Source organism: Cololabis saira, chromosome 21 (assembly GCF_033807715.1).
Source record: "Cololabis saira isolate AMF1-May2022 chromosome 21, fColSai1.1, whole genome shotgun sequence".
Taxonomy (NCBI): Eukaryota; Metazoa; Chordata; class Actinopteri; order Beloniformes; family Belonidae; genus Cololabis; species Cololabis saira.
Window position 1 is genome coordinate 16,273,329 of NC_084607.1, and position 27,803 is coordinate 16,301,131.

General features: G+C 42.0%; 1 protein-coding gene across 1 annotated transcript; it reads left to right on the top strand.

Annotated features, from left to right (window-relative positions):
* The first annotated feature begins 959 nt into the window (after positions 1–959).
* On the top strand, positions 960–18,717 carry LOC133422345 (C1q-related factor). Its single transcript, XM_061712308.1, has 2 exons — positions 960–2,067; positions 16,941–18,717. Exons 1-2 carry the CDS (start codon positions 1,459–1,461, stop codon positions 17,118–17,120), a joined length of 789 nt encoding a protein of 262 aa, XP_061568292.1. The 5' UTR covers positions 960–1,458; the 3' UTR covers positions 17,121–18,717.
* Positions 18,718–27,803: the final 9,086 nt, after the last annotated feature.

Genomic DNA, 27,803 nt, shown 5'->3' on the forward strand with positions numbered 1-27,803 from the left:
CTATATGTATGCATTTGTTTTGAATATTCCCTGAACTATGACCTTAAACACTTAAACCAGAGTGTCTGCAAAACACGACCCTTTATAATAAATGTTTGCCAGCTTCACACCTAGTCATCTGTTTTCTCATGTCTCCAAGCCTCGGTCCAAGGGAGGAAAATGTCAAACAAACGACATCACTGCTCCGTATAGATTTTTTTTTCTCCCAGAGAAGACCCTTAATTTGATAAAAACCATGAAATCGATTACCCCCCAAAAAAGACACCAATAAGAAATCTTTTCAGCACATTCAGGTGGGGGAAGTACATGTATTGACAAGGAGGAGAGAAAAAAAAAATCTTATCTTATGCAAAGATAGTTTGTCACTTAAAAAGTTGTATTTTAAAATTGTATTAGCAGGTCTGTTGGAGTTTTGATTCCGTCCGAGAATTTAGTTTTGTAATTAGCACCTTTTTTTTTTTTTTCCTCTGAGAGCCTGCAAGCACTTCCTGGCATAGGAGATTTAAATGTTGCCTTGTGTGCTTGCATATATGCAACAATCTTTAGAATCTACCTCCAGGAAAAGAAAAGGAAATAAGAAGAAGAAGAAAAAAGGGTTGTCTTTCCACCGCTCCATCTTTATTTTTAGAGGCTGGATGCTGATGAGAGAGAAGGGAAAGGATGAGTGTGAGAAGCAAGATCAGAAGTGGGGAAAGGAGGGACGAGTGAAGAGGAGAGGGTGAGCAAGGTGGTCAGGAGGGGGTTTTTGCTGGATCCTCTGTGTTTCTGGAGGCTGCTCGAGAGAGAGATGCAGTATGATGATGAGAGTCCTTCCTCTGAGTGAGCTGCAGAGAGAAGAGGATGTAACCACACCAACCTCTCACTCATTGGGAGAGCAGAGGGGAGGGAGGGGGGGCTCCACTGCTACTGCCGTATAAAAAGCCAAGCCTGGGAACACAGCATCACAAACTCACCATACACACACACACACACTCACACACACACACACAGATCCAGTGGCTGCTCTGTATCGCTCACACTCACCCACTCATTATTCTCTCCCTCTCCCTCCCTCTGTCTCGCTCCCTCCGTCTCTCACTCCATTCCTCTGGGCTCTGCATACTTCTTGCTTCTTACCACAAGTCACATTGTGTTTGTAACTCCGCGCTGAGTGTCTTCCCGTGTCCGCCTGGGCTTCCATAAGTCTGCTCGTATGTGTGAGTGACTGCTCGCCTACTTAAGTGTGACTGAGTGGAGCTGTGAGCCGCATCAAGTGTATGTGGGTCTGTGTCTCGCCCTCACACACTCGCCGCTACTCTTGCAACTCTTGCTGGGATCGCTGGGTCCCTTTCCTGGCTGAGAGGCTCCCCACACCAAGCAGTCACCATTTCCGCCCCCGGGAGACCCACGCTGGCAGCGCAGCCCCTTCCCCGACTCAGCATCGGGAGGAAGACTCTGGTGGCGGCTGCTGTGGGGGTTATGCTGGTCCTGGTGCTGGTGGTGCTCATCCCCGTGCTCGTCAGCTCCGTGAGTACAGACGCCAGCCACTATGAGATGCTGGGCACCTGTCGTATGGTGTGTGACCCCTACCAGAACAAGGGCACTCCGGCCAGCAGCACCAGCTCCACCGGTCTCCAAGCTGAGGCGGAGGCACTGAGCGACCAAAGCAACGTCCTTCCGCCGTCAACCTTGCTTCAGGGACCGCAGGGAAAGCCCGGCAGGCCGGGCAAACCCGGACCCCCTGGACCGCCCGGAGAGCCGGGGCCACCGGGACCAGCGGGGCCTCCCGGTGACAGAGGGGATGCGGGAAGGACTGGGATTTTGGGTATCGGGGGGAATGGAGCTATCAGCACGGCCACCTACAGCACGGTGCCTCGGGTGGCTTTCTATGCTGGACTTAAGAACCCCCACGAAGGCTACGAGATCCTAAAGTTTGACGACGTGGTCACCAACCTCGGCAACAACTACGATGGCATTTCAGGCAAGTTCATCTGCAGCATACCTGGTACATACTTCTTCATCTACCATGTGCTGATGAGAGGAGGGGACGGCACAAGCATGTGGGCTGACCTCTGCAAGAATGGACAGGTTAGTACTTTAAAACTCCCACTTTTCTGACTCTTGGTGCTCTTTTTTCTCTCCCTTGGAGTTTCTTCTGCTGCTCTTAAAGATCCATGTTCTGCGAAAAGTGGAGTATTTATAACACTTACTAATAAAAAGTGACATTCTCCCGTCCGCCTCCGAGCTGCAACTGTGGCGCGCAGCGAGCCTGCAGATAAAGACGCGTTGACAGCGTGCAGAGCCGCGACCCTGCTCGAACTGAAGCCTGAAAAATCTACGGCGTAGTCTACGGCGTAGGGTGCGCGTACACTACGCCGTAGGCTCTGCGTTGGTGTAACGCGGAACCATAAATCAGCCTTGATGCGCTGCGACACCGCGGCGCTGAGCGGGGACCGGAGGACGCGCGGCTGCAGCGACCAGGTGCTCCGGTCTCTCCTCTCCTCCTCTCCTTTCTCTCTTAAATTGGCTTAAATTTAATGGAAGTTCGGGACGAGCTGTCAGCTGTTTGAGAATTGAAAACAAGCGGTGGTATTTAAATATACATTTTGTGAGGAGAAAAAAAAAGTTAGGATATTTTTATTTGCAGCTGTTAACGTTTTGAAGATGCTGGATTATGACTTTTATCCCGAGCCACCCCCATTTGAATGACTATACTTTATCAGGTGTTTTGTGATAAGCCGGTTTGTTGAATGAGGGCGATTTTATTATTATTGGCTTGTTTAAGGAATAGACGCTCATGCAACTTTTGCAACTGCAGAAACGGGGGGGATTTTTAGCAGCCTCGGATCACGCAGGATTGCCGGATGCTGCTGGCTTTCGCCAAATGTGTCCATCTTCACAGATCCTAAATTACATTTATTCCCAGTTTATTCTAATTCCTAATTTTCTTATTGTGCGCTCCGGATCATTTATTTGCATTCCGCATACCAGCAGTTCTGATTTTAAAATATCACACTTAGATCTCTTATCTAAAAAATGACTCACAAAATCGGATTTCGGAAGTCGGAAGTATATCATTGTTTGTATAAATTATTCCCTCCTTTCCAACTGTAAAACACGTTTAATTATTATTAATATTGTTGTTGTTTTTTATTTATTTATTTTTAGGATAAAATAATATTAATGGTGTCTGCTTTTATTGTACAGTCTGATTTTGTCCATAATCCAAATAATGACTGTTAAAACACCAAAAAATAAATATAATCCCAAATTGTGACTTAAAGGAAATCAAAAGTTAAGTGAGTTTACTTAAGGTCGACCATTTCTCTGTCTGAGATTTTATGATTAAAAAAAAAAATCACTAGAATTTACAAATTGAGAGATTCTCTTTCCACATTGCATCACCAATGTATCATTTGATGCTTAATACATTTAGCAAGACTTAAACAGATAAATAGATTGATAAATAAATAAATAAAAGTGAATGATACAAACATATATGCAGTGATGTGAGAAATGCATCAAGGGACAGATATGTTATCTGCAATTGCTCACATTTCAATAACTCACTAACTGGAAGCCACAAATATAATTTAAAAAATATACACCTATTGTTGTCATTTGCAAATATACATGTTAGCTATTACTTTGAAAAAAAAGAGATGAGATAAACCAAGAAAGGAAGAACAAAGATTGACTCCATCAAACATCTGGTATGGTCAGAGCAGCATGACCTCTTCTTCATTCAATTTATCTGAAAATTACTACAGCTTTTGTTTGGAATCTTAAAAATTAATGTTAAACACAAGAACCTACTTTTTCTCTGATCATGACACATGGTAACATCTAGTTATCATCGTTGATCTGCATACTCACCAGCAGCAGCGAGGGGTTTCAATCCTTTAACCTCACTAACTTTCCACCCAGGAAGAAAAAGAGTTACAGCAATCACCTTCTATGTATAATGTCTCACTCAACAGTAATGTTTATGGGTGGGTGTAAAAGCAATGATATATAGAAGGGGAAGAAGAACATATGTTCCTATAAAACGCCTTCTGTTCCTGCTTCATTGTGCTCTCAAGAGGAGGGCGTGCAAGTACTTAAGTTAGATGTGCACCACGTTCATCTCCAGAGAGCCACGTAATGTTTATAAAGTGGCAACTGCTTCTCTGTCTTCATCTTTTTCCGTCCTCTCAGAAGCGTATGCATAAGCGAGTGGCCCTGTCATGGTGTTTATTAGGTTGTTTTCCTGGTTGATAGAAAAGGCCCTAGGGCGCAAGTTTGGTTAAATGACTGTGAATGGTTATAAATGTTGGTCAACATTTGCCAAGCCACTGATGAAGTGCTGAGAGTCAACCTGACTCTCCAGTGGTAGCATGGGTGCTTTGCTCAGCTCATTAAAGCTGCAAAAAGCTACATCGTGAGTTGGGACAGTGAAGGCCAGGGAATTGCAAACAATACTAGTATTTTATCATCTTTTGGCCTCGGTGAATTGCTGTGTTTGCAGTGCTGTTATCCCCCAGCATGTGCTCCGCCCACTCTAGTAGTTCTAATCAGCATCTATAGGTTACTACACTTCTCCTCCAGCCCTCCTGGTGCCCGTTTTATACTTGGCACAGTGCAACGTGAGAATCCACGCATTTCCCCAGAACTTTGACATATTTCTACCTGGACCAGAAAGGGAACTTCCTGATATACAAACAAATAAAAGAAGTCTATTTCCTGCACAGAATATTATTTAGCTTTCCATCTTCCTCTCCTTGCACTTTTTTGGCTTCTTCAGTGCTTGTTCTGCGAGCTTCGTGTGCCAATTCCTAGCAATCTTAAAACTTCCTCTCATAAATCAGTGCTTTGCTGCAATGTCTCTTGGATACGTTCAGGGAGACAAGGTGGTGACAGTGGAGACAAATTTAATGCACAGTGCAGAAGGAAGACAAAAAAAAAACAACAACAAAAGAACATAAAAAAACAAACCTGTTACTGTGCAATCTTGCCATATTGTCTATTTATTTGTAATTAAAAAGCCTGAAACAGTTCCAGGATGTGTTCGCGCCTTTCCTCTCCATTCCCTTCTTAATATTGTTATTAATCCGCAAAACAGTTTCAGAGTTAATTAAAAGCAATGACTTCAGCGTCAGTCTCTCAAGAGGACCATATTGAATAATCACTCTGTCTCCTCCTTTAATAAGCTTCAATGTCCTTTGTGCACATGGCTCTTCCCTTGCAATTACCGCTGCAGTCTCCTCCTTACATACACACACACACGTTCACACATCCTCAAACACATACGCACATGCTTGCCCCCCCGCCCCCCACAACCCGCTGCCTGAACCCACCCCAACTGTGCACTGCCCTCCATCTCTCCTCTAAGGTCTACAGATGCTCACTTCTGTAAGAGACAGAAAGTTTTCATCTTAATAAGAGCAACTCCTTTCAGAGAAAAGGGAAGAATTGGATTAAACGTCACTGAACTGAATCTGTAACACACAATGTTCAATGTTTTCAAGTAGCGCATTGCATTGACGAGGATGAATGTCAAAGTTTTCTATAACAATGTTAGTCATTTTCATCATTTATCGAGCCTTAACCAGGGGTTATTATGCCTATCCCTAACCCATCTCATCTGAGGGTCGGGATGTTCGGTTTTTGGACAATATTGGGTCCAATGCAGCTCAGACCCAGTGCTCAGCTGTGAGTCTGCAGTTAAATATCACTTTCCAAGCACTTTTGTGACAGTTTTACATAATGCAGTAATGCACTAGAGTATTTTTTTTTATTTGAGCATGCATTTTAAAAAGAAAGGCTATTTACAACTTTAAAATGTTTTTGGAACCCAGAATGTGCAATAATTGGACCTGTTTTGTAGACTTTATGGTGAAGCTGTAAACATTTGTGCTGTGGACCGGTGCAGCTTTTACACTTTCTGGAGTGAAACCAGCTGACATTTCTCTGCCCAACCGTTCACCTCAGACCACCTCCGTCCATAACAATTCCGAAGGGGTCGACAGCTTTGATACAGACGTTTCTGTGTCTAAATGAAGCCCATGCACTGGATCTTGCAATTCCAACAAGCTGAGCAATCTAAGGGGCTCTGCTGTTTAGATTTATTACTGACAGAAAAAAAAGTTATTACAAACAAAGACAAATCAATCAAGACAAAAAACAGCCCTTTTTTCACATTTTCAAAATAAAAGACTGTATTGTGAGCGATGCTTGCACACTCATGAGCCATCGAAACCCTGATACAGCAATACTCAGACTTGATTGATTTTAACATTCTGCGAATGTTCAGACCTGCTATTCTTCATCGTGGTGCAACTTCAGCACTGAGAAGCCTTTGTATGTTCGCCGGGTGTAACAGAGAGACTCTGTCTGAAATGGACAGGCAGGGCTTGAGAAAGCCACCCTCAGTCCCTCGGTCTCTTTGCCTGCGGTATTGATCTCCTTACGTGTAAGTGTAAGCGTGTGTGCATGTTTCTCCGTGTCTCTTCCCTTCCTCTGACAGACCTGTTTCTTTCAATGTTCTGTGTATCATGGCACTTCTTCTATAATCAGCCTGAGAAGTAGTGGAGGCGGACCTTTGGCCTTGATCTGCTGTGTAATTGGACATTGGATTTGACACTTTGCCGAGTGGAACATTAGAGCTGGCCTAATTAGGTGCGAAGACTATTAAATGAAGATCAGCCCACGTTGTTAGGAAATACCACACAGATTGGAAATGTCAAGATGACATCAGGCTGTCATCTGCAGGCACGGTGAAGAAAATCTATCATTTGCCGGTGAAGTTTCAGAACTTGTTTGAATGCTGCCCACCACTTGTCTGTTATGATTCAAATACTTAGAAAAAAAAACAACATTTCATGTCTTTTCATGGAACCTTGGGCAGTGCAAACACTTCTCATGCTTGCATTTAGAATAAATAGCTCATAAAGTGTCTTAACATTTAAGGTCTCATGTACCGGGAGACCTCACAACATACAGTCTAAAATAAGCGATGGATTGTCTCCTTTGACTGGCTGACTCAAGGATGCAATGATGTTGACTCACAAGGCTTTTTCATTATAATGAGGGCCATTTGGGAGATAGACAAGTGCCCCTGGCCCTCTTATGCAAACATCTCTCTCTGCCTCTCCCCACGCCCCTGACATTTAGACGTCCCCTGAATTCTGGCTTCAGTGATACCAGCAATTATCGTCTTCCTCTTCACAGGAAAGCTGCAAGTCAGTGGATTCAAGTGACTCACTTTCTGCGACATAACCAAGTGTGTTTAACACCTCCCTCCCCACTCAAAAAAAAAAAAGTTTGAAATATCCAAATTGGTCCAGGGAGAAAATCAATTTGAATTCAGCTCTGATGCAGGGTTTTAGGGGCGTGCAGATGTTTCTCAGATCCGTCCTCATAGGTCTGAAAACCTCAACAGTCCTGCTTTGTCTCATCCGTATGTGCTGCTTTCGTTTTCTCTTTCCATGCCGTGACATCGTGAGGTGAGAATCTTTTTTTTCTGACTGCTTGACATAAATGATGTGTGTGGTATGAGAGCATGAGAAAAGCGTGAACTTCTCGAGAGTCACGCTCGGTGCATGAGAACTGTGGGCCACGGAGGGGGGTCTTCTCGTGCATCTTTGCGCCTCAGGGTTTGTAAGGAAGTAAACTGTAAAAATGGGCTCAGTGTGAACAAAGGATGGAGATTTTCCAGTCAAAGGGTGGTTTCAGTCGTGCTATGAGCTATGATCGAGGGTTTGGTGCTGCTGGCAGACAGCCTCGGTAATGAACTGAGTGTGAGGCCTCAGTCGCAGGAAGGAAAAGAAAAAGAGAAGAAAGGCTGGATTGCAGGTTAAAGTTGATGCCTTTCTCTCTTTTTTCTTTTCCTTTGACAAGCCTCTTTCAATGGCTCTTTGAGCAGTAGTTGTTTCCTCCTCTGACTTCTTCAGGTATTCTGGCCCTTGGGAGGCTTCTGCAGTATTTCTGATCATGAAGGACTCATGCTCGTTGACACACTTACCCTTAAAGTCACCAAAGGCAGTGAAGATCAAAAGTTTGTGCCGCTAATGTACTTTATTTCAAGTAGACTGTGCAGGTAGAAAAAGAACAGCTGGTGAAATTAATTCAGGAGACCTTTTGCCAGTCTCGTTTGACAGATGGCAAATCTCCTGTTACCATTTCATTTCTCTTATCATATTTTCACTGAGGTTCCTCCAACAAATGAACCTTTAACACATGGTGCTTTGTGGCACATCAAATCTCTCAAAACTCATCATAATTTCCTGTTCCGTTATTTCAGTAAAATTGCATCCCTTGTGTTCGTGTGTATGTGTGTGTGTGTGTGGAAGAAAATGCTTATAAATGTTCTGTGATTCACTCGTGTGGCAGTGAAATGTTGGATCAGGATCAAGCACGGAGGCAAGCCATCTAAGCTGCCATTAAGCATGCGGTTCACGGCTGGAATGTTCAAACACAATTAGACGACAGTACGCTTTGATTTAAAAAGGACCAATAGACTAATTGATCTGAAATGGAGGATCAACACCAAGTCAACAAATCCCTGTCACCCGAACCACAAGACATGCCCTTGTCACTGAGACAAAGCCTTTTGGTGAGATAACTGTCCCAGTGAGACGTCTCAGCCGCTTCCTGCAGCTGAAATCACAGATAAAACATAAAACTGGCATGATTTTAGAGTTGTAAAACCCTTCAATAGTTAATGCTAACCTTTAAACATATAACACATCCCTCTGTAGCTGCTGAAAAATAAATAAATGTAACTGTGAATGCATATTTTCATCCTTGTGAGGATGAGTGACAGTCCCTTATATTGTGGAATGAATTCAAACTTGGCATCCAGTCATCACTCGAATGCTTCATTTTTCATAAGTGCAATGTTCATATTCAGAGTTACACACTGAACAAGTTATAAGTTTGGGAAATCCACCCTTGGCATGCATTATCTATTAAGCCAGAGCACAGCCTCGAATTTGCAGTCGTCTCTCAGAAAATTATTCAATCAAAGCCATCATGTTGGTGAGATGACGGATTGAAACACGCAAGAGCAGCCACAAGGAAGACAACATCGCTGACACCTCATTTGCCATCACTGGAGCAAGCGCCTGCGGCTTCACGCTTGTTTGTTCTGTCAAAGTTCCTCTACATATTCTGCTTCAAGGTCACGCACTGCCAGTTGGCTGTTTGTCCTGCTCATCTCTGGCTGCATATCTGCAATTCCCTGCATTTGAACCTTTGGCTTGCATCCATAACAATATATTTGTGTGCAGTGGAGAAAAAAGAAAAGAAAAAGACACACAGGGGGGGGCAACAAAAAAAAACAAAACAACATCTACTCCGGAAGGAGCTTCCTCATCATCATTTTAAAAATAGTGGTAAATTTTACTCATGCATGCGCATCATTGAAAACAAACAAAGGAGGCGAGGCTGCGGCAATTCGTCTCGAAAAGCAGACATGAAAAAAGCATTAGAGCAAAATAAAATCAATCCAAAATATAATGCGGGTAAAGAGGGGTTTCGAGAAATTATCCTGTCTCTGTCTGAGGCAAATTATTGTTTCTCTCAACAGCCAGAATTAAAGTAAAATAAATGTTTGAAATTTACATCTGTGACATTGTCAAAGGTTCCCTGGTTCGGTGCATGTATGTATAGCAAAGCAAATATTTTGATAAAGTTTCATTAAAATCCCAAATGACAAATCCTCCAGAGCCATCATCACCTGCCTCTCCCGCAGCCCGAGGCGCTAACCCTCTAATAACATGGTGTTGACTTTGCACACTCGTGGCACGTCAGATCATATTAAGAAGCACTGGACGGTTGGAATCTCTGAATCAGAACGGGGGGCTTTGTTTGCACTTTGATATGAGCCGTCCCAGATTTAATCATCTGGATAAACACAAAAAATAAAATCTACAATATTCTATATCGCCCGTGTATCCAAGCTGATCACACTGTTATCATCCTGGACTTAAAGTTCAACAGAAACAGCTCTTAAGAAATTTGCAAAACCTTGACACCTAATTTTCTTCGCAATGATGTGAGTCACTTAATAACCAAGAAGTAAAAAAACACATTTACAGAAAAGTTGTGACATTTTATAAAATGCAACAAAACTAAAACCTGCAATATTTTAAAAATCATTGGAACTTTCCATAAAATAAAGAAAGGAAAAAGGAATTCAATGACTGACATTGTGTCTTAAGACATTAAAAACAAGGCAAGGCATGTTAATTTGTTTAGCACATTTCATATACAAGTCAACTCAAAGTGCTTCAAATAAAAACATTTTAAAAGATGCGTTCAAAAGTAAGAGTTTAAAAGCAGAATTAAAGACAGACACCGCTTAAGGTTGTGTTATAACATCTTTCCCTTTAAATTTCCCTTTTTACTCTTTTGAGAATTGAAGATGAGCGTAGTTGCAGTTTTCTCTCTCCTTTTCTTTTTTTTATTTTTTTACCTTGTCTGCACATATATTAATGGTTAATACCATGCTGGTAAGAACCTAAAGAATATATATGTGCATTTTTGATATAAAATATATATGATATATTTTTAAATATGTCACATATATTTATTTTATTAATATATATATACATGCATACATATATACATATATATACATACATATCCTTTTTTGGGGGCGGGGGGGTGACATCCACTGTGCAAGCGCATAACGAGCACTGGAAATCTACAAGAGAACAAACAGACACACGGGAACAGGCAGAGACACGAGCAGCAACTATCCCAGATCCCGGGACCCAATCAAAGCTAGGCTATGCTAGAGTGACTATCTAACCCCCAAAACTGCGGAGCGAGCAACCCACCACCTGCGAGGCCGCAACGATGAACGGGCCCTCGAGCACGCAATTTTCACCCATAAAGGTCAAGGACTCAAAACCGAGTCCAATGACACCACCCACGACTCTCTATATCAAAAGTTATGGCAGAAAATAGGAACTATCAAATATCGACCGATCAGAAGAAGGGGTGGGGCTAATTTGCACCAATTATGTTCAAGCAGTCAAAACCATGTCCGATGACACCACCCACGAGTCTTTATGTCACACCATTCAAAAGTTCATCCATCCATCCATTTTCCACCGCTTATCCGGAACTGGGTCGCTGGGGCAGCAGCCTCAGCAGGGATGCCCAGACTTCCTTCACCCCAGACACTTCCTCCAGCTCTTCCGAGGGGAGTCCGAGGCGTTCCCAGGCCAGCCGAGAGACATAGTCTCTCCAGCGTGTCCTGGGTCTTCCCCGGGGTCTCCTCCCGGAGGGACATGCCTGGAACACCTCCCTAGGGAGGCGTCCAGGAGGATCCGGTACAGATGCCCAAGCCACCTCAGCTGACTCCTCTCAATGTGAAGGAGCAGCGGCTCGACTCCGAGCTCCTCCTGGGTGACCGAACTCCTCACCCTATCTCTAAGGGAGCGTCCAGCCACCCTGCGGAGGAAACTCATCTCGGCCGCTTGTATCCGCGATCTTGTCCTTTTGGTCTCTACCCAAAGTTTAATGTCAAACCATTCAAAAGTTATGGCAGAAAGTAGGAACTATCAAATATGGACCAATCAGATGAAGGGGGACGCGCTTTTTGGCATCTAGCGTCGCCACGGTAACGCTTTTGAATGAGAAAAGTAATGTTGATCATCGCAGGATCGAGACGCAGATTTTGATGTACAGTATAACACACCGGGGTGCACGTTACGGTTCGGGCCAAGAAACGGCCGAAGAAATGGCATAAATTGCGCCAAAATTACACGATTAATTCAAAATGGCCGACTTCCTGTTCGGTTTCGGCCATGGCGCCAAGAGACTTTTCTTTAAGTTGCAACATGATACAGGTGTGTACCGATTTTCGTGCATGTACGTCAAACCGTATTGTGGGGCTTGAGGAACGAAGTTTTCTAGGGGGCGCTGCTGAGCCATTTTGCCACGCCCATTAATGCAAACCATTAAATATCAAATTTTTCGCCAGGCCTGGCTTGCGTGTAAAATTTGGTGACTTTTGGGGCACGTTTAGGGGGGCAAAAAGGCCCTCATTTCGTCGGAGAAATAAAAAGAAAAACGAAAAAAAACAAAAATTCCTACAGATACAATAGTCAGCACTGTCAGTGCTCGGGCCCTAATTATTAATTTTTTTGTCCTGCCGATGGAGGCCCAAAATTTGTGCGTCCTCCATCGCAGGACCCTTTCATACCCACACTCACCGACAAAGACAAGGACACTCATTCACTCATCATTTCCCACTCCCCGGGGGTTGTCCAGCACCGCCAGGTAGCCCCCCATGCAGCACAGCGAGCCCCGCCAGGACCCGGGCACCGCGACCACCCCGCCCCAGGCCGGCGAGGGAACGCGGGTGGAGTAGGCCCCACTCCCGCCCCTGGTGTTGAGTGACACCTTTTCAATCATTGTTGCTGAATGAAAGATTTCGATAGCTGAACTGTACTTGTCAATGTCTGACCCCTTTCCTCATCGCACTCTGCATTCAGGAAGCCACGCTAGCTGTTGTGAGTCCTGCAAAAAGAAGTCTGGCCTTGCAGTGCTGAAATAACCACAGACATCCTGCGAAAAAATGTTGCCTTGATAGTGCGTGTCCCTAAATTCCACTGCACATCTCTTGAATGCAGTATCACACCAGAGTGTGTAATAGTTATGCAGATCTACAACATTTAATGAAGCAATCTCACAAAAAACTACTTAAAAACTGTTAATTTACTGCACTTACTGGGCTCAGAAAACTTAATATACCTATTTTTTGTATAATATGAGATATAATTTCATTACTACTAACACACATTACTAATTGTCCCTTGGGACTTGTACCACGTCATCCATCACACCAACACAAACTGAGGTTTTATCACATTAAACGTGTAACCGCCCTGAGCGGTTTCCCAGCTTTGGCACGTAGAAACGTCACCTGTTTTTCCCAAATCGCAAAAGAAAAAATAATCTTGGTAGCATTTATGTTTTGAGTTGATATGTGGATTTATTTTTACTCAATATGCTTTCAGGTTAGCTTTCAGGATTGGCCGTGTTGAGTAACAGCGGTATTCCAAGGTTACCCTGCGCCGATGTGGACGCATTGACCACAGAGGCGTGACGGTTTCCCGTACAGTGCCATCTGAGGGTTCAAGGGTCAAGTGGCTTCCAACAGTGACAGCCGTCCTTGGTCTTTATAGTCTCCCTAAACATTCTCACTCAATATTACTCACTGGAGATGTATAAAAACATACGTTTATTGCCATTTAAAAAAAAATTTCTTCGATTCTTTGATAGTTCAGTACAAAGGCCAGAGACACCCATTCTTGCTCCTTTTTGTACGTAACCCTGACACCCTCATCTTTAACTATTAATCTTAGGACTGCAAAATCTTTCATGTTATTTATTCCTCAAACATGTATTTACTTATTTCACTGGCATTGAATTTAAAATCCTAATTTTTTCCTTTTTACTCGTGTTTGTTAAGCCGAAGGCTCCAATGACAGATTCAAGTTTTTGTTGTGTTTTAAAAAGGTTTAATTGTGGCAGTGAAGTCTTTTTATTTTCAGATTTCTAGGACATGAATGTCCTGTACAGAAATAACTCAATGCACAAATAACTCCGTCCCCGTGAAGGTTGAAACTCATTTTACATCCTTTCTTTGCTTTTCTTTTTTAAAACCCTTAAGTCGACGGTAGAGAAGAAGAAGAACAGAAGTCAGCCCGGATCTCCTGCCTCATGTTTAACTGAATGAGCTGAAGGAAATGAAAAAAAGGGAAAAGGAAAAAGAAGAGAGAATCACTCTGAGAAATTACCATCTGATCATTTCTAGGGGGCTTTCCAGAAAATTCAAAATACAGGAAAAGCTGTGCCTAAATTAATAATACTGAGCTGAGGAAGGAAAAAAAACAGTTTGAACTAATTTAACATTTAGACTCATTTTATTACATTTAAAACTGTTTCTCATACATGTTAAAGTAGAATCACGTCATGTTTTTTCTCGCTGTAGGATCACGAGGAACGTTGTGGCTGCAAGATCTTAGAAATATGTACATTATCCCCAAACATGAAAACCAGTGAGGGGATGCTGCCTTAAGAGCTGTCCCGCTTTCTCTGAAACTCAATTCAAATGCACCCTTAAAAATAAATAAATAAAATAAATCATAAACCTATTCTTTAAGTATTTATGTCACAAAGATGGGTGTTTCAATGTTGTCATGTAAACTGCTGGGTAATGAGTTCATGAAAGCTTTACATTTGCTATTTTTAATAAGACTTTTCACGCCTCTGCACATCCTCCGCACATTTTGATGTTTTCAGTTGCAGCTTTTTACAAAGAAGAAGAGGAGGAAGAGTTCATGCTTTATGGCCATTAAGGTTGTAGAGAAAATTACAAAAAATAAAAGAAACTTTAGGAAAAACATTTAAGCAGTATACTGTGAATATATATTTAAAACCTCATTCATTTATTGATTTTTGGTATATCTGAATGTAATGAGAGCATGCTTCAGCTGCCCTCGAGGTTGAGGCGTTTGGTTTTATTTTGGTGCTGATCTCTCGCAGCAGCTCACCTCTCGTCTCCTCACATTTGTCAATGTGCCTGGTGTCCGTAGCGCATTAGCAGACCATCTAATTATTGAGCTTTCTCTATGATGCGTGTCGGCCCGGCCGGTTGCCATCCTTCTGAAGAGCCCTTAATTTAAAGCTTTGTACTCTGAGCAGGTCTGACCAGACCAGTGTTGATTTTAGAGTCCCCATAATGAGCCACGGAAACTTTTCAAATGCATGTAAACTATCGATCTTGACTCAACCTTACTGACCAGACTAAATAACTAATAGGCTTATTTAACAACCGCCTACTTTCAAAGACAAACATGATCCCCCACTATAAAAAAAATAAAAAAAATAATGATTTTCTTGTTCAATTGCGCTCAATTTAGGTCACAGAGGCTGCTCCTCTCATTCTAACAGTTTAAAAGGACACTGTGCCACATTTGTACTTGTCGTGTTTTGTACAAGCTGCACATCGGAGCTCTTGTGATGATTTCATAATGACAAACTGTAATTTGAAATACAGTAGAGGTGCAAACGATCAGTGAAGACAGAACTGAAACATGAACCTCCAGTGATGGAGGGTTGATGAGAGGCTGCAGCTCATTGTCTATCTGGCAGCAGCTTCACTGTTTATTCTAACACATTTCATTGTGCTGCTTTTGGGCACATTTTTTAGTATAACAGCTCCAAAAAAGAAAAGAGACGGAAAATAAACTCCCCTCAAACCTACCAGTTCTCCACAATTAGTAACTAGTGGATGAATATAGAGTTTTATTTACCACAGAGCCGGCCTACTTCCCTTGGGAGCTGTTTGAATTCAGAAGACAATTACCACAGACTATACTTTTAAAGTCTCTGAAAGAGGCTGTAGCTCCACAACTGTACATGATTAGTTAGTTAGTGTACACAATTATATTAAAATGTTCATCTTCTGCAGGCAGAAAATAGCCAAAGTGGAAACATGCTGTGGAAATTAAGTCAATGCTTGGTTTTAAAACAATTTGCACCCAATTAGTATTGACATTTTACGAGATGTAAACATTAGTTGGCACTGACGATACTCCACCTGGAATGAGCTTAAGCCACATCTTGTTTGTTTCAGGAGTTTATTGCTTCCAGTCTGAAATAAAGTGGCACCATTACGCTGTAAAAGTCATCATCGATGTCTGTACTTCAGGAAATCTGTCCCACAGAAATATAATATGAAACACACGCAAAAAAGGCAGAAAGTCTGTATACTCCTTATATATAAATATATTATATACTTTAAGAGAAGGGGCTTTTTTTTAAAAAAAAACATGCATCTCAGACACTGTCATTATGATCTTAAAAAGCTATGTAAAGCCTAATGTAGAGCTTTGAATTTGACATTTTAGGCGTTAAAATTGAAGTCTAAAAACAATATAATCTGCAACGAACCACATGCTTCCTGGAGCATGCAGAATAATCTTTAAATACACAAATTATAATAATCTTTTAATAATAATTATAATAATCTTTAAATATACAAATTATATTGTTAAGGCCCCTAACCCTGCTGATGTCTGTTGACTTGAACATTCTCCAGCTTTTATGTTGACAAAAGCAGGCTAAGGGGCAATTGTATGTATATAAAATGACATTTTCAGATAAAACATTTAGCAGCTATTGTCTCTGAAACATGCTGCTTTTGGCATTTTTCATTCCTGCCTCTCTCGCACACAAACAAACGCATGAATATAAAAGCTACTGTTTCAGGACTCAAGTGGCTCTGAATCTATACTCTCCGCCCAAGGGACGCACCGTGTTTGTCGGTTGTTTTACCCAGGACAGATTATTAAGAAACGGCACCAAACGCCCTGTAGTCACACTAGCGTGCTGCACATGCATGCTCATGTAAAAATACACTCAGCAAGACAACAGCAAACACAGACCAACATATAAACTCTAGTTTTACATTATGCAGATTAAATTCCCAAGATTCTTGTTGAAAAAAAAATATTTTTGCTTTTCTTGAAGTGATCCCTGTTGATTTTTTATAATTCTTTTAATGTTATGCTATTTTTTCCTCAATTTTCTCTCTGATGAGCACCTCATACTGCGAACCATGTTGTTTTGTCCACAGTTTTTCCCCACTGTCCTCTCTTTCTATGAAGCCTTTGTTCCAAGTTTACTTCCTGTCCAGATCCCTTTTTGCTTGCCTCCCACCCAGTGACAGCTGGGATAAGTCCTAGCCTTCTGTGACACCGAACAGAAAGAAGTGGGTGTAGAAAACAGATAGATGGATGGTTTATACATCTTCACACATTCATTTGTATGAATGGGAAGACAGAATGGTGACCAACGGACAGTTTTAGGTAGTGGATAAGGCTACTGTCCTGATTAGGTATAGGCTTATATGCGACAATGCCGTCCTTCTACATAATCGTCCTCCTCTGTTTCTGCAGGTTCGTGCTAGCGCCATCGCTCAAGACGCGGACCAGAACTATGACTACGCCTCCAACAGTGTCATCCTCCACCTGGATGCAGGCGATGAGGTTTACATCAAACTAGATGGAGGCAAAGCCCACGGTGGCAACAACAACAAATACAGCACCTTCTCCGGCTTCATCCTCTATGCAGACTGAGAAAAAAGACAAACACAGAGACTGTCAGATAGGAAAGAGACTCAGAGACAGGAGTTGTATGACGGGGGGAGAGTGTGTAAGTGTTAAAAGCTGGAATGCTCTAGTTTTCCTAATTCTTTCCATCATCACAGACACCTCTGCTACATATCCATCAGCCAAGATATCTGGGCTCTGCAGCCAAGCCTGGATGCAAAGCTCCCGAGGACGCAGTGAGAAGGGCTGGCGGGTAACAAGGGAGGAGTGGGATGTTAGATAGGCTGGTTTTTCTTCACTCCTTGCCACAACTCATGTGTCAGAAGCTCCTCACTTTTAGTTTCTCTCCTCTTTAACCCTGCTCCATTGCACAGAAATATGAACAAAACTAAAAAACCCTCCAAAAGTGGATGATCGCACCTCTTCTCTCCACAGTGGCAGCAGTCAGCTGTACCATCAGTGGATATGACTGACTGAAACATGTAGTGTCGTTCTGTGCAATTAAGATTGTGCTTTTAATTTGTAGACATAAATACTATTATATACAAAAGAGATTTAAAAAAAAAAGAGAACATATTTGTCCCTTGTGAAGATATCCTGTTTGAATGAGAGATGTTATTTGTATGCAGCACAAAGATCTAACAACTGGAAAAGAAGTATTTAAATGAAGACTTTTCAGTATTTTATTGCAGTGGGTGTTTTTCTTTATCGCTGGGTATTAAAAAGACAACTATATGTTATCAATGTGGAGAATAAAATACATTCTGCACTTCCAATATATCTGGAAAAGTAAGCATCTCTTATAGACAATATCCCTTACAAAGCACCTCACACTGTTTTTCACACTGTCGCACAATGTCCTGCTGATCTTTGGAATAAAGTGGAGTTGAAATCATATTTTCATTGTTCTAGCTTCATGCAGATGCTCCACTTGGCACAAGCAGCCATGTGAAGAAGTAAATCTTCAGATTCAGAGGTAATTTGGTGGAAGGGCGTTGATCCTTTCTTTTTCCTCTGCTGAGCCGACCTCCGAGCTATCCTGCTCTGCAAATAAAACGGGGGGGAAAAAAAGATAAAAAAGTATTACTTCTGAAGCAGAGGGTGAGGTGGAGGAAGTCACAAATACACACAGAAGGGAAGAGACAGGAGACGGGCAGGCAGAGGAGGCATTCAACCACAGTGAATGGGCAATTTTTCCATTTCAGTGTCTTCACTGGATGTCATCCATTCATTAGCTGCATATTCAATGACATACAGGAATTATGGTAATATTTAGTCAACATAGCGGCCTGACAACTTGCTTGAGAATGAAAATGATTGGGTGAGTGACTTTGCCTACTTTGACTGCACGTTGGAGTGTGTGCGTGTTTGTGTGTTTGTGTACGTGCGTTTCAGTGTGTGTGTGTCTGCATTTCTAGCATGTGCTGTGCCATAACTACATTGTTCTTTTTCAGAGTTGCGGTATTCTGTGCTACAGCCAATGACAGATATTTTATTCAGCAGCCAATGAGATTGTGCTCTGTAGGGTGGAGCCTCTATAAATATGAGAACAAGCAGCTTGTAATTGAAATCTATGACTTGTTTATCTTATCTTTTGGAAAAGTTGATTACATTTAAATAATAAATGGGATTTTTTTGAGTTACTTGTCTCATGGGAATTTGTATCTTGAAATTGAATCTTGAATGCACTAATGAGGGAGAGTGATCTGGGAAGGATCTTACTACAAGTGAAGCAAACAATAGGTTTAAAAATCCGCCTCTCTTGTTCTGTGTGGCATCTTTTCATAATGGACTTGGAGAAAACAATAAAAATAGATCCCATCAGCAAGTCCCTCATCTTTCCTTTTTTTCTCCCCCTCAAAAAACAAAAGTATATTTAGGGAGACGAGTACCCAGGGAGAGATGTCTGTGTTTATCCCTCCCTCAAGCATTCTTGTGGAGTTTCGCTCCGTCTGAAAAGGTGCACTCGCAGATGAAGACCTTCCAACTTTAGCAACATCCACCAGTGGAGTAAAAAGCAGTTTCTGAATGCAGATGAGCCCCCAGGAGAATGCAGCTGTTCCCCAATCTCCAATCACAGTGCCTTAGCAAATACTCATCAACAGAAGTCAGGTATACCTCGCAAGGAAGTGACGATGGAGTTTAAAAAAAAAAAGAAAAGAAAAGACAGGGAGGGGACCGACGGAGCAAGACGGGCGAGGAACAGAATATAGTTTGACAAAGACAGATGGAAACGCAAGAGAAAGAGTAAGCCACAGAGGGAAGTAATGGGAGGGGAAAGATAGGGAAGGAGAAGGAAAGTGAAATCTAAGGAAGACAGACAGAGAGAGAGAGGCAGGCTGTTGCTGATTTGGATTGAAGAGGGAGGAGAGCAGGATTGTTTTCAGGGTAGAGTGATTCCCTGTTGGGGTTGTGTAAGGTGTCAGGAGAGATTAGCCAGCGCGAAGCTGGAGGGGAGAGCTTGAGATAGTTTAGATTGGACAAGCGTCAAGCACTGGACATTCCTCAGACCTGGCAGAGATGGGATGTGACACTGGCTGCTATGCTAGTCTATACTGCCTTGCTCTTAAGGGAGGGATTCACACCTCAGTGGATCATTTTCCTCTGGCATCCAACAGTCTAATCACAGAGACACACACACACACACACACAGGTGTGTTAGACTGGCAGAATGACTGACTGAAAGACTGAAGAGGCTAATTATAGGACACACTTTAGTTCTACATGTCATTATTTTCCAGTGGTACCTAATTTCTCTAGGCTACTTTCATTATTGAACCACAATTCAAAAGCTATATGTGAGTTTCAGTAAATGATGTAGTATTACTTTTGTCAGTTTCAAGTTATTTCAGTGACCATTGTGGGGTCCCCCCCCCCTCTTTTAAAAATAAAATATGTGTACATCCATTTCACTCACTAGTCATTTTATTAGATACACACAGTTAATAAAGTTATGAGTATGTTTTCAACCAGTTCAGCTTAGAAAAATAAATTAATAGAATAAAAAGTCGGTGCCTCCCAGGCCTTGATTTTTTTTATTTTTTGGCAAATACTGAACATAAAAAATACCACGGGAAAGGCCATTGGACATTGATGGTGTTCATATTTTTTTTCTTTTTTTTTAAACAGATGGTGTGATGTTTGTTGCAAGAACGTACTTGATGATCAGCAACTGCTTTCTTACCAGAAACATACGACAAAACTGGCCCAGATGATGATTTATTTATATTGTGAGTAACAACCAGAGAATTGTTGCTTTAATTAAATTCTGCAACCTGTTTTCTTCAAAAATCTAATTTATTCATTCAAGATGTGTTTTAGCTTCTTAAGTCCACAGGATTCAATTCAGATGTAGTTACTGTATATAATACTTTATAAGCAAGAGTGCAATCCAAAAGTGGTTTACAGGGCAACGTCAAAATATAAAGAAGACAAGTGTAGAAATAAAGCAATATGTAAAATAGAGCTAAATGGTGGTCAAATATCAATAAAAATACAAACAAAGCAAAAAAAAAGATGAAGGGATGGTTGAAAAAAAAGCAACCTGAAAAAAACATATCAAAGTAAATACTGCACTAAAAGTTAATAAAAATTTAGTTTCAGCTCTGGAATCTGCATAAGTTGTTGTTATCAGGTGATAGTTGAAACTGCGGCGACACAAACGACATATGTTCATGTTTCCAATATCAACCTAACATGTGGCTAGCATGAGAAAGCCCAAACGTCATGGCCAGAACACAGAAAAGGATCCAGCTGGGGCTTTCCTGCTGTGGATGGACAAGGCGAAAGGATCGGCCCAAAGAGAATTGCGAAAAAACAGCAGCTGTTTCTGTTCCTGTGCCCTGGGTCGGAACATTATTTGGACTGTGATTATGTCTTCTGTCCTTTGAGTGAACTTAGTGAGGCATTCACTCCTGACAATGTCAAAATTGTGTTGAATGGTTTCCATGTAGAACGATGGATTTCTAAACCTTCCCACTAGACGGCTAAGATCACCGCTGATGTCTCTTTCTTTCTTGGCATCGTTAACGCTCCACCTGAATGCTCCAGACCAACAAACTGTCACATTTGCTCATGATCCATTAATCACATGCATTTGATTAGATGCACCTGGAGGCAACTATCCCTCTTTATTGTTGCAGAAGCCACGCAAGAATGCTCAGTTTGTCCACACACACACACACACACACACACACACACACACACACACACACACACACACACACACACACACACACACACACACACACACACACACACACACACACACACACACACACACACACACACACACACGCCTGTTTCGTTAAATAAATAATGACACCTAGATACGAGACATGTCATATGTTGCAGCTCCTTTCAGGATTTATTCACCTAATTCAAAGACTTAGTAATAAGGAAAGAATTGAAAGTGGATGCACTTTTTGTCCCCCAAAGGACAAATGGGAAGCACCCCTAAATTGCCACTACTCATCTGCGAGTGCTACGGGCTACTGTATGTGAAAGATGATATAATTAGAGGACATAGATACATCAAGGTAACAGTTCGATCAGTTAGAAAGGGTGTTAAATAGTGAAGGTTTGGAGAAACTGATCTTTTCTTTGGGAGTATTGAATTGTTTCCTCACAATGTTTTTGGAATTAGATATTCATTCTGAAGGCACTCTGAGAATATCCATCTGCAGGTTCTTTACCTGATGGTTTTGTGACGTGTCTGTCTGGCAGATGTTACAACAGATCTGTAGTAAGTTTCATCAGCAGGGTCACAGGAGGCAAAATTCACAGAGTCACAGAGAAGGAAGAGAGCGCATCCAAACAGCAGCGATGGGATGTAAACACACATTGTGCTGCAAACAGGCAGTTTGCTTCTGACAGTGAAATTATTTCACAATCAGAACTTTGCTACCAGGTATGTGTGTGCACTTGGACTCTTTTTCTCAGTTAATGAAGTCTGAAAGGCTCTTATGAAGTTACTATAATTAATAAGAATAAAATAACTGGAAGCAACAATGTAATCAAAAGTTGAAAAAAAAATCAAATAGCTCGGGGCAACGTAGCATACAGTATGTGCAAAGTTACGCAGTGTGCTGATGATACTTGGTTTGTTTAATAATCTAAGCAGTATTGAATGAATATTCATAATAATAAAAAGTGTTGTTTGATAGATGGAGGGAACCAGTCTAGCCCCAGTGTGGTGTTGAAGCATACGTGGGAAACCTGGTATAACTCACACGGTAATCCTTTAAAACTTGCAGAGTACGAGACAAAGCCAGCAGTTTAGCATGTTGCATCTCATGTTTTACACGTCTTGTGTTGATTCGTGCTCTAACGTATCCCGAGCTAATGTTATTTTAATGGGATTTAAAAGGCCCCTTAATGGTCACATTTATTTCCCTCCTGCTGTGTAGCAAACAGCCAAATCAACAGGATCTGTGTCTGAGAAGAATGCGAGTAGTTATTGCACTCCTGAAACTTGTAGGGCACCTAAACATTCATGAGGTAAATGGATCGCGTGGGATCGTCTGTTCTGACCGTCCACGTTGGGCCTCGAGTGACCAGGATACCTAAGAACCTAAAGGACTCCACAGCCAGCAGAAGGCTCTTCCGGACTTCCTGAAGTCTGATATCCTCTCCATGGTCTTGTGAGTTTTGAGTGTGAGGTTTTCATCAGAGCAGCATACAGAGCACCTGCTCAACACCCATCTTCTGAGCAGATTCTCAGTATCTGCCATGTTGTCTACAGATTTCAGGAACCTAACATCATCATTGTATGCTACTCATTGATGTAAACAGGGAAGGCTCCAGAATAGGATACAGTTATCTATAAAATCCATGTGTGGATCTCTACGGGCAGATGACAGGAGTGATGCGAGCAAACTTTGGAGTTTAATTCATAAATCAAGGGACCTTTGAAACAGTTTGTTATTGCTGATTCACTATACAGTCATCAACTGTTCTGGGCGAGAAAAAAACTACTGAGTGGTTTACCGGGCTCTGTCAGGGAAATAATTCTCACATTCTTGGCACCCTTAGTGTTCACCCCACTCACTGGCTAAGGATGAACCGTGTCCTCGAGGAGCAGCGGCACCAGGAGAGAAGTCCCCACATCTTCAAAGGAGTCCCATTAAGTCTTCCCAATACCTCCAGAGCTGCTTCTATTCATGTCCTTGATGAGAGGAGGAGCAGACGGTTATTGCTGAACGTCATCACGTGTTTTGTCTCCAAGTGCTGAGACGGTGAGTCATCACGGTCATAGCATCCACACTCGGAGGAGATATCACGATGTCTGAAGATGAAGCAGCCCCATCACGTGTTCCAGTCGGCGGGAGTCTCGTCGGGCAGAACTAAAAGCATAAAAACAAAACATTGTCATTTACCAGTGAAGTTCCAATTAACTGAATAGATCTTGCCACCATGAACCTCCTACTGATAAAAATGCAGATGGATGCAGCAGAAACGTCCTCTGGATGGTTCGGGTCAGGCATACAACCAATCAGATGAAGTTTCCGCCCACAGGTCTGGGTCAAACCAGAGCCTAGACTGGGCTAGAACGACTCTTATGAAGTGACGGATGCACGTGTATGGTGTTAATTCAACACCAAGTAGATTTTGAATCAAAATCCCAAAATTTGTAACTAAGAAATCTAAATTTCTAAGACAGAGTGCAATCATCTTTATTCTTGCCTTCACTCAGCGCCTTAAAGTCGGCATCAGAGCGGCAAAAACTTGCTTGTCTCAGACACGGAGAACCAGCAATGCCGAGGCAATAATGTCTTTCTTAATGTCACTTCTTTATCATATATGATAAAATTGTTAATCTTAGACAAAGTTGTTTAGTAGCCGGTGAGGTACTAGATCTCATGTCCTGGGTCTCTGGAAAGCGCCCAGACTCTAGAGACAACTTCTGTTGTAATAGACGCTATATAAATACAATTGAATTGAATTGAATCTCGACTATGTCCCGCCTCCCTGCTGTAGATTGACATGGTGCTGGTTTGACACTAATTCCTGAGAACTGCAACCACAAAAGGAAGAAAAGTGCAATTGTAGGAAGGTCCAAAAACTGTTGTTTTAGAACTGATGGTGAGAAAAGAAGAATGTGGTGTAGAAAGATGACCTCACACGTTTAAAGAGTTTGATCTCTTGGTTACTGGTTCTGGGTTTTGTATCCTAAAGTTTGAATTTTGATTCTCAGATTTGGGGTTTTGACCTGTAATACGTTTGGCACTGAACTGATGCCACACACTTGTTTCCTAGTTTGGATTCAAGTCTCCAGCCAGTGGTTTCTCTCTTTCAGACACCACGAAGTTGAACTTGCACGCCACTATGTTGTTTTTGAAACTTTGTCATCCAGAACTTAGTTCCAAAATGCTTTCCTTCTTTTGATTTATTTATTTCTATCTTTTTCCATTTTTTGAAAATCGTAATTTGAGGCAGAATCTCGATAACACGAGTATCAGAATTTATCTGATCATTAATCTGTAGTGTGACATATGAGAAGCGACACAAAAGAAAAACTGCACCCGCAGGCGCAGGAGAAACTGCTGTTACGCTGAAGGAAGGGGGTGTTAAACAGGTACTGGAGCGGTGAAAGTGTGTGAAGTCACTGCCAGCATCTAAACCGTTTGTTTTTGTTCAAGAGTTGATGCAACATTGCTTTTGTTATAACTGTGTAAATGATTAGATTGAAGACAAAACAACAAACACAGCTTCAGGTAATTATCTAGAGGGTTATTCATTTCCTTCTGTGGTCCAGGCAGCATCTTTCTTAAACAAGTCTGATTACATAACAACCTTCTCTATTTTCTTTTTTCCAGTGTTTTGACTGAACATTTTTTCTTCCAGTGAAGACACGTGGCAGATGATTTTTTTTTCTTCTTCTCCATTACGTTTGCCCGTTTACTTCTGAGAAGCAACTGACGTAACTGACGCTGTGCGCTAACGTGATGGGGCCGCTTTATTCCAGCGTTGCAGACGAGCACAGGCTGGGCTCAGCAGCACGCCAGATTTACCACGTATATATAGCGCAGCATCTTTACCATATGCCATTATTTCGGGAGCTGTAATTTTGAATTTTATACATTATGTATGAGTTTAGCAGTTGAGGGGAGACCATCGTGAAATGCTAGGTTCAAGAAATGAACACTATTTTTAGTTGAAATGCCCACAATGCAAACTGTCACATGTTGCAAATGCTGAAATTACTGCTTATTGCAAATATGGAGCTAAATATAGTTTGCTTAATTGATAATACTTTTCTATGAGGAACAACAGTGGTCTAGATTGATGGATCGATGAATTATATTCTAGTTTTTTAATGTTCCTTAGCTTTTGGAATGATTTAACTAATGATTAAGTGATCTCTTTTTTTAGGACCTTTAACATCCAGGTCTTACTGAAGCATCCTGATTTGTTTTTATTTGCCTACTTTGACATTTATTTCATTGTGAAGTGGCATTTACTACAAAGTTGACGCACATGCATTCCAGCATTATCACTTCCTGTTTATGCCCAGCCTGACCTTTTTCTCCCACTTTATTCTTTTCACCTACTTTCTTCTTTCCTTACTGTGCCCTTACCTTTCACTCGCTATGACAAACACAAAGGTTAGGTAAGCAGACAGCTGCTGGTGGACCGGATTCGTCTCGCCAAGTTGGGGAGTTTACTATACGCACACAAACACGCGTAAACACAGTACTGCCACCCTCGCTCTGTTTGCTCATACCGCTGCAGATGATTCGCTTTGTCAGTTTGGGTTGCGGTTGAGAAAGAAGCATTTCCCAGTTGTCCCCGGATGGTCTGAAGCTGCCAGGGCAGGTGTACTCTGCAGTCACTCGCTGAACTGGGGAAACGAGTGGTGCTGAGCCGCGCAGGCTCTTATCTGCAGGTCCGCCGTCACCTAGTGCTGCTTTGTGACCCCCGGCTCTCAGCTCCACTACCCTGCTACTTGTTTAACTCTGCAGCAGCCACAGCGGAATAAACGCCGACTCCCAGAACACCAGACACCGTTAACCCTCCTTCTGTTTAGTGCACTTAACTCGTATCTGCCGTCTCCCGCACAAAATATTTGTGCATTTTTATTTTTACTTATTGTCTGTTGATGTTCAGCGTGGCCTTTTACAGTACATGCTGCAGGCGGGAACGGGCAGGTTTCCGCTGCAGCAAATGTTTCGCACCTTCTCCCTTTCTGCCCCGTTTCACAGCTGCAGTCCCGCCGCATCTTTGTATGTTGTGGAACGGCATCTCTGGAGAGCTCACTGTAAAGAAAGATAAAAAAGCACAAACAAACATCCAACATACCTTTTTTTCCCCTTCAGCGGGCTGAGTGCATTAGTGACCTTTTAAAGTGCTGCGTCCCCAGTGCTTTGCGCACATCCGAAAGAAGACCAGTGCCTAATAGAGCTCAAAAGTGACACACTTTAAATAAAGATCAAACCACTTCTTAGTTAAAAGACCTGCGTACTTGCTGCATTAATGGAATTCAATTATCTGGCAAGAAAAACAAACATCTTTGTTAGCAAACACAGGATAAAATGTGAAAAAGACGATGACTGCAAATCCGGTTTTACATCTTATACACACACGCACCGTCGATTGCTGCTTTATACTTCTGTTCATCAGTTTTCGTGACTCTGCTGTTTTATCTCTTGATCTGCAGCAATATCCCCGACATTGTATTAACCTCTTTCACATTTCATATATTGCACAAATGGGAAATAAGACGAAATAAGAAGAAGAGGTGAGGATGCAGTGTATTCAAAAGTATAAAAAAAAGAGATTAAATTCACTGTTTGGTGCATGGAAAGAGCCTCGGTTGCAAAGTGGGCTAGAAAAACAGGCAACTTGCAGTATTGGAAATATTTGTTTTTCTTCATCCACACAGTGACCTTATTGGGTAAAATCGTGGGAGGCTGTAAGTTCACACCATATGACTCTAATTGCAGCAAATCTATGTGTGCGTCTGTGCGAGTGGGCACGCTCTTGTACGTGGAGAGTGCTTGTGTTTGCGTGAGCGGACATCAGACAGAGCTACAGGGCCTACAGCACTGAGAAAGATGCACAGAAATCCAGAGGCCACATGTCAGAACGAAGATGTTACTCTGCCCATTACTCCCACTTAAACAAGACAGGTCACCGCTCTATATCCGATATTAACATACTGATAAAACAAATGTGAGAGAAGCAGTCACCTTAAATGGAAAATTAGGATATCCTGAATAAAACATGAATCTTCTGCGAGATGTCTAAAGGAGAAGGCACAAACCAGAAAATATTGATTATGCCAAATATAATTAAAACATATAAGCCAAGTACATTCTTGCATAACTTTGAGCAGTTTGCCTGCTCTGAGTAATAAATCACTAATTTTAGCTCATTTTAGCTCTCCTGCTGATTTTCGCAGACTGATGGATGTGTGGTGTGCGAGTCATGCCGCCTTGTGTCACCTGTGCTGTACTTGCTCTGGGCAGGGAGACGAGGGAAGAGCCATGGGAGGTCTGGAGAAGGCCAAAGTGGGGGAGAAATAGACATCTGTGATTAACACATACAGACATGTGTCAATGTGAAGCATTCGCTTGGAGGTGCAGTGGGAAATGCTTTTGGCTGTCTGTACGAGTGCATGTGCACTAAAAATCACATGCACAGACACACGTGTGCACATGTGTGTGAGTTCCTGTTGACCTGCGTTCCAGCAGTGAACAGTTTATAGGT